This window comes from Brienomyrus brachyistius, chromosome 15, assembly GCF_023856365.1.
Source record: "Brienomyrus brachyistius isolate T26 chromosome 15, BBRACH_0.4, whole genome shotgun sequence".
Lineage (NCBI taxonomy): Eukaryota > Metazoa > Chordata > Actinopteri > Osteoglossiformes > Mormyridae > Brienomyrus > Brienomyrus brachyistius.
The window spans coordinates 4,354,642-4,369,924 of record NC_064547.1 but is presented as its reverse complement, the minus strand read 5'-3'; the positions used below and the strand labels follow the sequence as shown (position 1 = coordinate 4,369,924).

General features: G+C 45.8%; 2 protein-coding genes across 2 annotated transcripts; one reads left to right on the top strand and one right to left on the bottom strand.

Moving 5' to 3' along the window:
• Positions 1-3: 3 nt before the first annotated feature.
• Positions 4-4,071, bottom strand: fam78bb (family with sequence similarity 78 member Bb). Its single transcript, XM_048975805.1, has 2 exons — positions 2,778-4,071; positions 4-1,639 (listed from the first exon to the last, which is right to left on the bottom strand). Exons 1-2 carry the CDS (start codon positions 3,104-3,106, stop codon positions 1,117-1,119), a joined length of 852 nt encoding a protein of 283 aa, XP_048831762.1. The 5' UTR covers positions 3,107-4,071; the 3' UTR covers positions 4-1,116.
• Positions 4,072-6,437: 2,366 nt separating this feature from the next.
• On the top strand, positions 6,438-9,133 carry LOC125708357 (UMP-CMP kinase-like). Its single transcript, XM_048975806.1, has 6 exons — positions 6,438-6,679; positions 7,599-7,745; positions 7,887-8,039; positions 8,236-8,312; positions 8,780-8,876; positions 8,982-9,133. The coding sequence occupies exons 1-6, from the start codon at positions 6,566-6,568 to the stop codon at positions 9,021-9,023; spliced, it is 630 nt and encodes a 209-aa protein (XP_048831763.1). The 5' UTR covers positions 6,438-6,565; the 3' UTR covers positions 9,024-9,133.
• The last annotated feature ends 6,150 nt before the right edge of the window (positions 9,134-15,283 follow it).

Genomic DNA, 15,283 nt, shown 5'->3' with positions numbered 1-15,283 from the left:
TAGCATCCGTGCTGCCTCTTAGCATGTGCATGAGTGGCGTATAGGGCTGTAATGTTCCCTCAAACACAACTAGCGACTGCTGCTAATTTTAGTCTTTTATTGTTTTTGGAAACACTGCTTGCATGCAAAAAAATACAATACAAGACCAAAGATTTCTTTGCCCCCGTGCTTGTCTGCCCCCCGATCCCTGTGCAGGCTTCATTCCCACCCCCCCTCTCCCACGCCTGGGACTAGGGGCTCAGTGTTCCGACACACCAATGCTAGAAAACATGACTTAAGGGAATCAAAATGGCATGGATGGTTGAAACTTGCTGAGGTTTCAGTGTGCAGGTCGTTGCGCGTCTGTGTGTCTGTTTAGTTGCCTGGTCTCTATGTGGTCCACCAACATTTTGGTTTGACCGTTACTGTGCTTGTCTGTACATAAACCACAATGACATGAGTAGTTTTGGCTCGACTCTGCTGAGGAAAGCAGGGTACAGTGGTGTCCCTTTGACTTAGAAGGCCTGTATGGTTTGCACCTAGACAATGAACAGTGTCAAAATTGCTCTCTGTCCATCGGATCCATCAAACTGCTTGCTCCATCTTCCAAACTCCCAGGCTATATCCTAAGAATGACCCCTGTCCCCGTCTTAACTATGCTGGAAGTTTTAAGGCAGTTCCACGACTGTCTGAAGGATCCCATTTGCTCTCGATGTCGAGAAGCATGCTTCACTGGAATACCAGACCCTTGAAGGCATTCCTGTGTGCGCTAAGGTGAGGGCTCCGTGGCCACCTAGCTACCAGCATGTGCAGATGCGAGGTCACCTGGTGTCCCCTGCGTCCTCTTTGCTCGGACAGCTCGGCGCCCGGTCCCTGTCCCCTGACGGAGTGATGTGTCACACACAGAGCGATCGGTGGCTCAGCCGAGGGACACTGTCTGTGCGTATGTGGTCCTACATACAGTGTGTCATGGAATTTAAGGCAGATTCGAACTTCCTGTCTTACTCTTCCCACTTCCTTTGCTCCAATGTTCCTGTCCCCCCGCTCAAAGGTAATGGTTGGCATTTAAGGCGGAACCCCACCTTTTGTCTGTGAGTCTCTAATGCTGTGGGTCTCTTAGCCAGGCTGTCCATCGCACTACTTGGACGGGATGACCACAACTGGGGTTCCCCTCTTGGGCCTCCACATCAGCACCTGGGCATCGTTGGCGTTAGGGCGGCCCAGGGCATTGGGTGGAATGGGCTCCATGCGGGTCAGGACTCGTGGCTGGTCCTGCTGCGGACGACCGATCAACGCTGCCCGGGCCCCAAGAGGCTTCGTAGGATCCACGGCAATATCCACCCGCATGCGCCACTTGACCGTCTGCAGAATGATCTTCTCCTTAGTGCCAGTATGGAGGGCCACCAGCCAAGTGGTGAAGCTCTGGTCCCTCTTGATGCGGGTCAGCAGGGGCACGTTGTTGTCGCTGACGGGCACGGCCCACGTCACGCTGGGGTAGAAGTTGTCGTTCATGCTGACGGTGAAGCGGGAGGGCTTGGAGGTGGGACCCGCGAGCGTCACCGTCTCAGTGGTGTTGCCGTACCAGGGATAGCTGACGCCATCCGAGTCGCTGATGGCTTTGACCTGGCCCTCGCGGAGCTCTGGAAGCTCCCAGCTCGACCTAGAAGGAGCAGAAGGAGGTCAGAAGGAGGTTTCTTACAGACTGAGCAAGCCAATCAAAACGAGACAGACGACAGGCCAGGAAATTGACAAGAAAGGGCAAATCTAGAGCTGTAACTAGGGTGACCAGATAATCCATGTTAGAGAGGAGACTATGGGCTATGAAAGGGCTTGTAAACTACCATTTCAATTAAAAGAACCCAGATTTCACATTATCGCTGAGCTGTTGCTGTGTGCTGATTGGTCAGTCTCCTATAATCATGCCCGTGTCACTGATGTTAATGTGAAACAGCTGGATGAGTCTTTCAATCAATGAAACAAACCAGTAAAAGCACAAGAAGAGTTGAACTAATTAGCCAAACACAGGAACCTTTCAGGTTTAAAGTAGTTCATAGTGCCCCCTCCCCCCCCAGCCCCCTCGACACAGAGTAGGTGGACACCCTAGTTGTAACAATGACCGTCACCTGCTGGCTGGCCATAGTAACATCATTTGTCGGTCAGAGGCTGTTCTACTTTTGTTTAATGGGTTAACATTACTCTGCTGGCCAGTGTGTCAGTGTGCGATAGTGTCTCCTCAAGGCATGGTAACTAAGTCTGAGTAAACACCACGCTCGTGTGCTACTATCATCCCAAAACCCCGGGGGTCTTTCTCTCTCTCTCTCTCTCTCTCTCTCTCTCTCTCTCTCTTCTCCTAGCACTCAGGGCTGGGGTTTAAGAACAGTTAGCTCTCACCTATTATCTGCATTTCTATTTTTACCTCTAGAGTCAAGGGAGCACAATCAATTAGTGTGTGTCTGCTTGGAAGCGGAACGGAAACTTACGTTCTGACAAATGCCCGCGCACGAACGTTATTTATTTCTGTTCTTTTTCTAAGTTTGTATACTTCGGGAACATAGTGACTAACAAATAAACCTAGAGGAAATCCTTTTAAGTACGGTGTATGGCCTCACAGACGAGCACACGTCACTCATTCACACACTTCTCCCTGGATAATCTCAATTCTTGCGATTTGTAACTGGTGATGGCAAGAGAGGAAAACTAAGTGTGTAGTGGGAGGTAGGAAGAGGGGAGCAGTGAAAGCGTGTGATTGATGGTGACGACTAGAGAGAGAGAGAGAGCCGCTCTGAAGAATAACTCACATGCCGATGTCGCTGTAGGTGTTGTAAAACTCCATCTGCGTGCAAGCCTGAATCCAACCTACTACCCACGTCTCATCGCGAGGGATAGGGGGCATCACCACGCGGGCTGAAGCCTTGAAATATGGTGTTTTGTAGCGCAGCACAATGGGCGAGTTCTCCTCAATCACTGTCGGGCACTGATCGATGGTTGCCGAGACGTCGTAGACCACGATGTTTTCGCGTTTGATACGGGACTTACAAGCGATGCTCTGGATGCAGCCCATGGCGGTGGCTAGAGTCACAAGAAGCAGCCACGGGGAGAGCAGCTGAGATGGGGCCGATTGGCGCATTAATCGCGGTCAGATCTCATACAGCTTAATTCCTCAATAGTATTTACCAACAAATAATTTCAACAAACTATGAAAATATAAGCAGCATCATAAATACAAGAATACATAATAATAATAATCACAAATAAATAAATAAGTGAACCGATGCGATTTAAAACAAAAATTCAAAGACTTAAATGATGATTAGCGGGTAAGAAAAGGCACAGCGATGCCTGTTCTCAGGTGTCCCCCGATATGTCCGTGACAGCTCACGGCGCTGCCTCCGATGCTTTTCTCCCGCAGCTGATATGCGGGATTCCCCGGGCTGGAGTCCCTTCCTCTTGCGGTCCAGGCGTCCGCCTGCAGGTCTACGGCCTTTGATCCTAGCCTTTCTCCCCCGTGCTGTCATGTCACAAACGAAGGGGAAGCAGGAGCGTCGGAGGCGGCGTGTCGCTGTCTTTACAGGGGTGGCGGTCTTGTGTTTTGCTGCGGCGCCATCGGTTGAGGTTGGCTTGGGTTGAGCGATGATAAATCATACGCTGCTTCATACCTGCCGCCTCGGCAGCGTTACTTTGCACTGTTCATAAGGTTAGAGACGATTTAACGACAAGAATGAATCGCACGGCAAAGACAATGCAGCTGTGCTCCTCTGCGTTTTTTCACATTTCCTCGATACTGTTCGTTTTCTTAAATCCGCTCTGGGAGAAATGAAACGATGCCCCTTGGAGGAAAGGGTAACCAATTACCAGCAAACAAGCGTCATTCCAGATATTTTTATTATTTTGATTTTCATTCGCTGTAAATGATAATGGATAAACATTTCCGTGGTGTGACTGTCGTCGTGCCATCGGCAGAATCCTTAGCAAACATCCTGTGTGTCATTTTCTCTCTGGTCTTCTTTTCCGACCCCCTGCCGCTGTTCAGTCTCGCGTTGGTGCTGATGATGCTGAATGAACGGCAGAGCGAAAGAGAAATTAAAACGCGTAGGCGTACAAACCGGTGAGGGCTGTTTGTCCTCAGCGACGATCCTTACGTCTTTGTTTTTTTTTCTTGGTACTGTCAGTGAGGAATTTATTGCCTTTCAGAAATGCAAAGACGTATCCATTTTGTGAAGCTCCTTATTAATGCACTACAGATCATCCATACCAAAAGTGGATGAAACAGGGGCCTCCGGTGTCCACTCCATATCTTAGGTAGTTAGTATGTTTTACAAAAAGCTTACAGAATATTGATGAATTAGTGATTAGATTTACCCATCCATCTTCCATCTGCTTATCCTGGAGAGAGATGACACAGGAGGAGGAGGGCACAAACACACACACACACACACACACACACAGAGAGGTTTGTAATTATATCTTTGTGGGGACTCTCAAACAAAATATGAGACTTTCGGCATTTTTAATTTTTAGTGCATTCAGGGATCTTTGTGGGGACCGTTTACATCAAAATAGCAGGTTTTTATTAAATTGTGCGAACATTTGGTCCCATCCATCCATTCATTCATCCATCCATCCGAACATCTTCCCACAGCGTGTCTCATCCATGGTCAGGGAGGACCTGAATCAGCACAGGACAGCTGGCAGAGGATGCCAGCATATTACAGGGCAAACACACCATGAGTAATTTTTAGAGGCCACATGTCTTTGGATTCCTGGAGAAAACCTGCCCTGCACAATAAAGGGAGACCATGCAAACTCTGTGGATGGAATGGGGCAGGATTAAGGGGACATTGTTACCCACTGAGCCACCTGTGACTGTACATTGGGACTGTATGTAGTTCAGTTACTCTCCTGTTGGGGGTTCGTGCAACATACAGACGGTGAAATAGGAAAAAATATTAGCAGTGTGCCTTAGCCTTAAAGAAGAAAGGCTGTACAGCCACTTTTCAGTGAGAAAACGTTATGTGCTGAAAGCAGGCTAAGATTTAATGGCATCTGAAATTTGATCAGGTTACATGCATAATGCCAGAGAATTCTGGATGCGGGAAGATAAGCATCGTACTCTGTTAACTTGCCAGTTCCCTCACCGTGTAGCAGTGCTGGACTGGGATTAAAAGTCGCCCCTGGACTTTTGCCCAGACGATCCTACCACATACATACCAGTGATGAATTTGGCCAGTGGGGGAGGGTCCCCACGAGAAATTTTGTAGGCTCACAAATCTGTTGCCCCGCCGGGTTAATGCCAGATGGCCAGGCCTGTTTGCTGTGATGAGCTGGCTTCTTGTCCTGGATTATTCCCTGCCTTTTGCCTGTAGTTTCTAGGATAAGCCCTGGACCTTTGAAGGAATAGTTCATGGACAGTGTGTTTGAATAGAACAGGGTTTCGTGATGTGATTTGGGCCAGTGCAGTTAAATTCCTATAGTCTTGAAAATACTAGCTTCAATCTAGTTTTCTCAAAATTGTGTAATCCTAGTCTTGGAATGGTTTCATGAACCTAAATTTGTCTCTACCTGAGATGGGCTGGTGCAAAGATTTAAATGTGGGGAAGTGATGTGGTACCTGTTCTTAAGTACTTGTTTGTAGAGTTGCATTTCCTTGTTCAACCATTCAGGTTCCTGTATTTTGTAAATTCCTCGTGTTTTAACATGTTTTAATGCACTTTCTTTCTAGATATATATTTTAAAATCTTGGTTGTTCATTTAGAATGGGAATGACAAACAGAATATTGGTTTCAAATAGTATCATTTTTATATTCACGAATGAAACATCAGCATAAAGTATCCAAATCCATAGTTGGGAAGGCATTTATGAGATACACATGGATCAAGGAATTTACATTCTTGTATTTTCTTACATTTTATATATTTGAAACGCAACAAACTGGAAGAACTGAGGAGGCGTACTAAGTAGGTCTGCTCTCTTCGGTATGTATTTTCAAATATGTATTTTCTTACATATTTGAAAGTCCAAACAGTCAATCAAAATTTGTAAAAAAATAAAAATAAAAAAATCCCCCCACCTTCCCCCCCCCAAAAAAAAGGACGAGAACCAATTTTTTTTTAAGTGGCCTAATGGCAACGCAAAACGTCACAATGGAAACAATAAACAACAAATGATTCTCATGTGATGAAGTTTACAGATGGTCAGAAGTTTTTTTCTATAAGTGCAACGTTAAAATAAAATATAATAATTTTAAATACTGCGGAATTTGAAAATGATGTAGTGACATTTACAGGGCGGACACTGCCGTCTTAAACTGGACGGTCATAAACACAGTCTATGCAGAGCTTGCTTTGAGAGACCCCAATCTGATTGGCGGTGTCGCGACGTGTGTCGGCTCTATCCTGATTGGCCGACTGTATCTACATGTCCACCCCCCTTCCTTCTCATTGGGTAAACCTGAAAACCGGATGTAGCGTCTCGGTTTCCTTGCTGGATTCGCGGTGACCGGCTGTTCATCTTTTAGGTCTCGGCGAAACCTCGTTGTACGTGCTGTACGGCGTTTATTTACATCTCTCCCCCCCTTATTATCGGTTTATGCTTTTTCGACTGGTTGGTACGCTGCTCCGCGTTCCCATGAAGCCGCAGGTTGTGTTCGTGCTAGGTGGACCCGGAGCTGGAAAAGGCACACAGTGCACCAAAATTGTAGAGGTATGGACAGGGGTAGTGGCTTGGGAGGGTCGATCTAATACAAGCTGTTAACATTTAAGAGGGAAGCAAGGGCGCATAAGTAGTATGTGTATCCGGAGGCGACCGAAGCACGATTACCCGTAAGCGAGACGTTTTATTAATAAACATTGTCCGCAGTCTGTACTATGGTACGCATTCGAGTTACGAATAAATTAGCTCATGATTCTATTTTTATGAAGACAGTTACGTGGGACTTGCATTACTTTTACTACGACTTGTTATAAGGGGCGATTGGTTTTAAGGTTAATGATTGTCACTCGGACGTTTTGATGTCTCAGGTGGGAACTGAAGTATGCTGTATATGGGTAAATTATCTGGGAAGGTTTAGAAACTGTATACAAATGACTAGAATCGGAATTCGCTTTTTGGCCAGGTATACCTGCATGTACTAGGAATTCGTGTTGCGGGTATTGGTGCGTACGTACGCAAACAACATAGAACCTAAAGTAAGAAAGTAATAATAAAAATATAAATAAAATAAAGTAGGTTTAAAGGTATGAGCAGTCGTGCAAATACTTACAGATTACACTGAATAAATCGGTGTTTACGAACTGTGTGATGTTAACAAGTCCAACTGGACGTGCAAGTTTAAATAGAGCCTAGAATCTGGTTCCCAAATAAATACAAATAGCCGTTGTTATACAGTGGGCTATTGTCCTCATTTGTAGGGTTTTGATACTCCTTTCTAACATGCTGGTACCGATACACGTGCTTTTCTACTTGCCTTATCAGCTCCACAACCCATCCGATCCCTCGGCATTTTTATGTAACCCTGTGTTCTGTTATTTTTCTTAATCTCCTTCCGTTTTCTCGCGCTAACTGCGTTTCAGCTGTACGGCGCTCCTCCTAAGCGTGAGGTGGCTGTTTGTCTGTCACTTAGACTTACGGCTACACTCACCTGTCGGCTGGGGACCTCCTGCGGGCAGAGCGATGTCGGGAGGGCTCTGCGGATGGACAGCTGATCGACAGCTATATCAAGGAAGGCAAGATCGTCCCTGTTGAGATCACCATCAATTTGCTAAGGAAGGTATACAGACCTATGTATGCTATGTCTTGTACCTCAATGGACGAGCCACCTCTGATACAATTATAGTTGAATGTTTGTTTGTTTGAATGTATGTCCTCTGGCTGACCTGGTACATTTCCCTGTATCTGCTCCGCCGTGAAGGCCATGGAGGAGACGATGCAAACTGATGAGGGAAAGTGTCGATTCCTGATCGACGGCTTTCCCCGGAATCAGGACAACCTGCAGGGCTGGGCTGCTGTCATGGACGGAAAGGCAGATGTCAGATTCGTCCTCTTCTTTGACTGCAGCAACCAGGTGACTGACTGAGTGAGTGAATGAATGAATGAATGAGTCAGTAAGTCAGTCAGTCCCTGGCCACGAACAGGGTGTGGTTATCTGGTCTATCTAATCTATTTATGCCTAAATTTCCATCTGTATTAATAAAGTATCTATGTATCTGATGCGGGACTATCCAGATTTCATTTTCTTTGGGGGGGCTTTGTGTTTGCAGGTGTGCGTTGAGAGGTGTTTGGAGAGGGGGAAGAGCAGTGGACGGACTGATGACAACAGAGAGAGCCTAGAGAAGCGGTAAGAGCAGCTGCAGGCCTGCTGTCGTGTGGGTGGTAAAAGCAGCTGCGGGCCTGCTGTCACGTGGATGGTAAGAGCAGCTGCGGGCCTGCTGTCCCGTGGACGGTAAGAGCAGCTGCGGGCCTGCTGTCCCGTGGACGGTAAGAGCAGCTGCGGGCCTGCTGTCCCGTGGACGGTAAGAGCGGCTGCGGGCCTGCTGTCCCGTGGACGGTAAGAGCGGCTGCGGGCCTGCTGTCCCGTGGACGGTAAGAGCGGCTGCGGGCCTGCTGTCCCGTGGACGGTAAGAGCGGCTGCGGGCCTGCTGTCCCGTGGACGGTAAGAGCGGCTGCGGGCCTGCTGTCCGTGGGCCGTTAGCCTATCTGCGTCCCTCTCTGTCCAACTGTGTTTGAGTCGGAGCCTGTTAGCCTTTACATGATGGATTAATGGCTTGCATTCCTGCTCCTGCACCCTGACCCGGCCCTCTCCAGTATCCAGACGTACCTGCAGTCCACAACGCCCATCATCGAGCTGTATGAGCAGCAGGGGAAGCTGCGTACTGTGGACGCGTCTCGGAGCGTGGAGGAGGTGAGCTCTCTGTGCACAGGCCTCCCCTTCACCCACATAGATGTGAAGGAGTGTAATGCATGCATGCACACGTCTGTCCTAGTCACTCTGTTACTTTTTTTTTAGGTATTTGCTGACGTGAAGAGCCTTCTGGACAGAGAGGGTTAGAGACGTCCTTCTTCGCTAACCTCAGATTCAGGCCCAACATATATTTTTTTGACTATATGCATTTTATTGGATTTTTTTTTATTTGTAACACGCTTACAAAGGGAGTATTCTGGGAGCATTCTGGGAGTATCTGTTCATCTGCAGCTTTGTCCGTGTCCATTTGTCTTTGGAAAGGCTGATTCAGACGAGGGCCGAGTGACTGAGAGCTGTCGTTAAGTCAGGTGCTGTTCGGTCCACCACATGCGTTTCCGCGTCCTGGGACCGGCTGCGTTTTTCCGGTTGGAGTGCATCCACTTCTCCAGGGACACGTGACTTTCCATTTAGGGAACATTCTCGCTGAGTAAAAAAAAAATTAAAATTGTTTATCTGTATGGTGTTTTAAACACTTGGGTGATACACTGCAGGAATTTTATTTAAAATATCCAAGCAGAAATGAACTCTGGACTTTTAACATTTTTTTTGTTTTTGTCAGGTAGGTTGGGCACATATTGCGGGGGAGTAAATTATAAATCAAATTTTTAGTTAAACAGGTTGAAATAATATGCACTGAGATGCTCATGTCTGACATTCAGCATGGAAGCTGTGTGTCTCAGCTATTTGGGTGTGCAGTACATTTTCCACTTGGCTAATGCTGAAAGGTCTGAATTTCTGCAGTGGGAAAGGTTGGAATATGATTTCAGTTCGGTCGGTCTCTGGATGCGTCACCCTCGAACACACTTTCAAGAACCCTTGGAGTTCAGGCAGGTTGGGTCCTCCGTAAAGGCTGCCTAACACTTTGCTATTTTCACGTCTTTTTTCAGTGTCGCTGCTTTCCTTCTCGTTGATTTGGAAGTGTATTTTTTTTTGTTCATTTATTTTTCTTTTTAAATGTGCTAAAAGCTATAGATTTTGTACCATTGCCCTGTGTGTGAGATATTAGAAAAACGCATGACACATGGACCTAATTTCAAAGCACTAATTTCATTCCATTTAAGTCAGTCGGGAAGATGAACTTATTCAAATGTATGAATACATGGTCTGTACCTCTAGGTGAACATGGTGTGTCTTTTCATTTTGTGCAAAGAAATGTAAGAGTGTAATAGGGCCCCCTGTCTATTCTGCCGTTGCTGCTGTAGGGTTATTTTTGTAGTTTGAATTTAAGAATGACATCATTGAAACGTTTTCCATTTATGCGTCTTGAGATTCTGCTGGTCACAATGAAAGGGCCGTAATTACCAGTGACCACAGACCATGTGTTCTGCTATTGGGACAGAAACGCTTATTGCTGGTTGATCTCCAGCAGGGGGCAGCGTTTGGATTTCAGTGCCTCAGCTGCTTAATGGCCGGGCATGACAGGGTTTGTCTACTATCAATAGCTGATTCTACTCCCTTAGCTATTTCACTTTAGTGTGTAACAATTAGGAGAATGTAGCCAACTTTACATTTTATTTTAGGTTTACTTCAAAGTAAATGATATTTCAAAATTTGGTTAAATATGCTATTACTACCAAATCTCTGTAATTAGAGAGTCAAAGGAGTGTTGTCACTATAGTTGGCTCTGTCTTCGAAGTCGAGTACTTAGAATTAAGTATCGTATTTCTGTCTATATTAATAAATAGTTACTTGGCTATATGAATACAGCTATACAACTGTGTAAACAAGAGAAAGGTTGTTAGCAGTGAGAAGGTACTCGGAATGCGGAAATGATCTTGGCCCAGTCAATAACTCGAAGGAAAGGAGAATTATGAGTAGAGATTTGGGGAAAAGCAGGGCTGTACAGCTATTTCCTGTGATCTGCTGCGTACAGAAGGAAACCTTTGCCGTGTTTCTTTTTAAACAATGTTGTCTCTGTTGCTGATCAGTCTCTTGTTCGTCCTGCACTCTCGCCGCCTCCAGTCCTGTGTGACAGACCGGGTGCTCTCGGGAGATCCGTAAATCTCGATGCATTTATAGTGTCGCGTTTTATTTGCTGCCAGGCTAAATTAGACGAATGTTAAATTGGTGTCACGCGGTAGATCTGAGCTGTGATTCTGACATTTTTTCTGTGGTGTCGGAGGTGTAATTTATCGATTAAAATTACTGAGAAGATGCCTAAATGTGTGGTCCAATCATTTTTATTTCTGGTTATACTTTTTTTGCAGATGTAGGGGGCGCTGTTATTAGGACCTGGGTTCTGGTTTTGTGGGCAGAGCTCTGCTGCATATGTGAAGAGGAACTTAGCCTGTTTTCTTGTCTGAAATGTCCCGTCTTGTGTGCTATAGGTACCTGCCTTCCTAAGTACTCGCGTCTTAATGCAGGGAGACCCAACCTGTCTGAGCCGGGTCCCGGCTGAGCCAGACGGAGGGGGTGGGGGCGAGGTGGCTTATCCATCCACCTTTCTTGTCTGGTCACTCACTCGGTGAGTGTGGAGAGGACTTAACTGCAGGTGAGTGAGACAGAGACACTGGGGTTTGTCTCCGTCCAGCTCCCCGCTCATCTCTGTGTTTGCCTCCTAATGGAACAATTAAATGAGCCAGTAATCCCCCCGCGGGGCTGGGAAAACACCCCCAGCACATTGTGCCGCTTCCTTTCAAGCAGTGGCTGCATTCCTCTCGCGGTTTGATAAGGTTACATGTGTGCGTCTGTGTTCCTCTATTCCATTGATATTCTGACATAAATACTGTTATTTAAGTGCAAACATAGACTAGCATAGAACCGGCTTAGACAGAACATAAATATACTCTATAGTACACTAATGTTACTTGTATCGTTCACAGTAGTAGACATCTTGATAAAATCTTTATTGTTTCAAAGAGGGTCTAATTGATTTTGCCGTGACTTTTAAACACGTTTTAACTACAGTGTAACAGAATTCCCGCTCCTGTTGTCTCAAAGTTAACTAGTGGCGGATGAAAAAGCAGAAGGGGGTGGGGGCTTGATGGATGTTTGATACTGTAATGCTGTACCAATGAAAACTGTGGAATTTAGATGGAGCGATAATCAGGGAACCGGCGATAATTAATCATGCAGAAAGTGAAACCAATAAAAATGAACTGAACTGAAACTGATCCAGAGACCCAGATGGAAACCTCTCTGATAAAATTGGAAGAAGTACCTGCTTTGTTATGGAATACAGTAATATGGTTCTGAATTTAGATGACTGATCTGCTGTAAGTACAGTTCATTAAATAACACATTTAGCCAATAGGCCAATATAGTGGCCTCGAGTAAAATGTCGGATGCAGTGTATTTTGGATGCAGCTTTGTGTTTATGGTACAAAAGACTGGGTCCTTTTAATCCAGAGTTGCCATCCTTCCTTTTTGAGGGAGACTTTGGAAGCCCTCTGAAGGTGACCTGGATGCCGACGACCTGTCTGCAGGCACGGGCAGAAGGTGAGTGGACCCAGTGCTGTAATCATCACGTCTTTTGACCTTTCCGCTTGAATGAAATTTCACTAGTCTAGCCCTCGGCGCGTGTGTGTGTGTGTGTGTGTGTGTGTGTGTGTGTGTGTGTGTGTGTGTGTGTGTGTGTGAGACTGGCTTTTATCAACACCGGGACTCATCACCAAGACAATCTACAGCATGATTAAGAAGAGCACGGCGCTCTGTTATAACAGTGATGATTGGGGCGATCAGAAACATGGAGAGATGTGTCGGGTAGTACGGAGGTAGCGCTGCAATGATGGCGGGATGGAAAAATAGAAATGTATGCTAAAGACAAAAGATCAATGTGTGGAGAGTGGTGGAGCTGTCATTTAGGATGGAGCGAGATTTGATGTGGGGTTGCTTGAAAGGGGCCGGGTGTTTCCTGGTGAAAGATGGAGATACGTGGGAGGAGGCCTAGGGTAGTGTGGGGGTGAAAGAGTCTCTTGTCTCTCCGTACTTCACGTTGTCCACCGGCTGACCTCTCCGCGACTGCTTTATGTCACTCTCGTACCCCCATCGCCTCTCGACTGATTCGCTTGTGAAATTGCACGAATTACGCTCGTAGTAATGGTTCCGAAGTAGCTGGCGTTTTCTCCATGTTGGTGTCGGATAAACTCCCTGTCAATGAATTCCTCCTCTGGCACAGTCGCGCCCGCTTGTCCACAAAATCCACCAGGAATCTTTGGCTAGACGCGACACATTTTAGGAATTCGCGCCTCCGTCCAGGACAACGACAAGAAATGTAACCGGTCTTGACCGGCAGATGCAACAATGGCAGCCGAGGCTGGCAGGGAGGTAGAAATGGAAAAACCGGTCCCCCCTCACCAGGTGACCTGTCCCCTCCCCCCACGCCCCCCCCTCCACTCTTTGGGAATGTGTAGGACTTACGGCTGGCTGAGTAGAGGGACACTTGTTTGCGTTTCCTTAGGCAGGTAAGTGACACACCCAGGAGACTTAAATCCAGAGCACAGGGAGGGAGGGAATTGAGTTTGGATTCTTCATGCATTAAGTTATTAGCGACGCCATTGTTAGCCTCCCTGCTTTAGCAGTGTGTATTAGCTTCATGTTTGCTGTGTTTTGGAGGTTCTTCCTCACCTCCCTGGAAGGTCGGCTTTCCCCTGCTGCCCCGGGAGGCCGTGAGTCTGGCTGTCCAAGCGTCCGTGTGATGCTGCGTGTGGTGCAGTGCTTCCGTACAAATCCTCATTCTCACTCCATCTCCTGCTTTTTGACCGTGAAAGTGACAGTACAGAAGGTCTTTTGGGACACTTGCTTAATTCTGTAAAAATGTTTCAAATTTACTGGTTTCGTGACAAAAGTCCATTGACAAATAATTTTGCAACTAATTGCAATTGTAGTCTTTGGCTCCCAAAGGGATACTAAACACAGTTATTTCTGATCCTCCATTTGTCACAAACACAGTTATACAAGTACAATGTTTAATGAAATGTACCCTGAATAGGACAAGCGGTTTCAGGAAATGGTTGGATGGATCATTTGGGGTGGGGAGGGGGGAAAATGGCACCCATAATTTCTCAGTTAAGTTTTATGGGGATTCAACATTTCACTCAATCCAACTAAGCCACAAAAAGTGTAGTATTTATTTACTTATCCTTTCAATACATCTTATGCATTATGCTAAAAAAAAAGTTATAAAAGTTTATTGTATTGTAATTGTGTGTTAAATTATGTTGAGATATGTTCAATACTAAACCTACACTGTTATATAATTAAATACAAAATGGCAGCTAATGGCGGCCATTTTACTCCGAGAAGATTCTGTGGATAAATATTATTGCCTGGCACATGTGTTTGGTGGGAGTGTTTAAAAAGGCTTGAGGCTATAAGATCCAGCTGCATCTGAAAACAGCAGCATCCAGTTCTGGAACATCTGTGACAGTGTTTCAGGGGCGTCCCGGCGCCGTGAGGTCATTCGGGGAAGCCGTGTATTACAGCACATTGACGGGGCGAGAGGCAGGTCAGTCAGCAGGTAGGGGGCTCTCCCACTTAGCCACACGCCGTAAGGAGCTCGGATGATGGGCGGAGACTCCATGCTCACCACGCCTGCCTGACTGCAGTGGCTGGAGGAGTTGCTCTCAGTCCCAGAAACATTGGGCAGAAACAGTGTTCTGCTATTATCTCAGTGTGCCAACCTTTGCTGATCAGCCTCTGACCATTTTCCATTAGTATTAGTGACATAAATATAAGGTAATACTTTACGGAAGGCCGTGTTTATAGTAATTTATAAACACTTTTATGATTCATTCATGAAGCATTATAAATATGGCTGTAAATATATATCAAATGGCATAACATATTATAGCCATGTTTATTATGCATTATGAATGCTTTATGAAGCTCTCGTCTATAATGCACTACATATAACTTTATAATGCAGTACAATGCATCCTTAATTCTTATACCAAGCAGTATAATGCGTTATGAAGGTATCTATAGTGCATTATAGACGAAAGCTTCATAAGGCAGTTATAATGCATAATGAGCATGACTGTAATGTGTTATGCCTTTTTAGGAACATTTATATCCGTGTTTATAATGCTTTATGAATGTATTATTATTTGCTATGAATGTGTTTATAATTTACTGAAAACATGTAACTAAAAACAAGTGTTACCAAATATAATAAACGGTAAGAGGCAGCTACCCTTGGTGAATACTGTCAGTTCCTGGAATGTCTCTGTCAAATGAGGCAGGCAGGTTTAAAATTCCGGGACTTTCTGATCCTGAGGAGCATGTCCAAGGAAAAACAGCAAAGATAAAGTGCTGAAGCCGGTACAGTAAGTGCCTGGTGCCTGAGGTACAGGCCTAAGAAAACAAGGGAAGTTGATGCACATGGACTGCAAAACCCCAGCACTGTC

What these genes read in the sequence shown, in the direction of transcription:
- LOC125708357 (XM_048975806.1), top strand. Translation starts at nt 6,566, where the DNA reads ATGCTTTTTCGACTGGTTGGTACGCTGCTCCGCGTTCCCATGAAGCCG. An exon ending in TCTTTGACTGCAGCAACCAG is followed by an intron (nt 8,040 to 8,235) that starts GTGACTGACTGA and finishes TTGTGTTTGCAG; the next exon opens with GTGTGCGTTGAGAGGTGTTT. An exon ending in AGAGAGAGCCTAGAGAAGCG is followed by an intron (nt 8,313 to 8,779) that starts GTAAGAGCAGCT and finishes GGCCCTCTCCAG; the next exon opens with TATCCAGACGTACCTGCAGT.
- fam78bb (XM_048975805.1), bottom strand. Translation starts at nt 3,106, where the DNA reads ATGCGCCAATCGGCCCCATCTCAGCTGCTCTCCCCGTGGCTGCTTCTT. An exon ending in ACCTACAGCGACATCGGCAT is followed by an intron (nt 1,640 to 2,777) that starts GTGAGTTATTCT and finishes TGCTCCTTCTAG; the next exon opens with GTCGAGCTGGGAGCTTCCAG.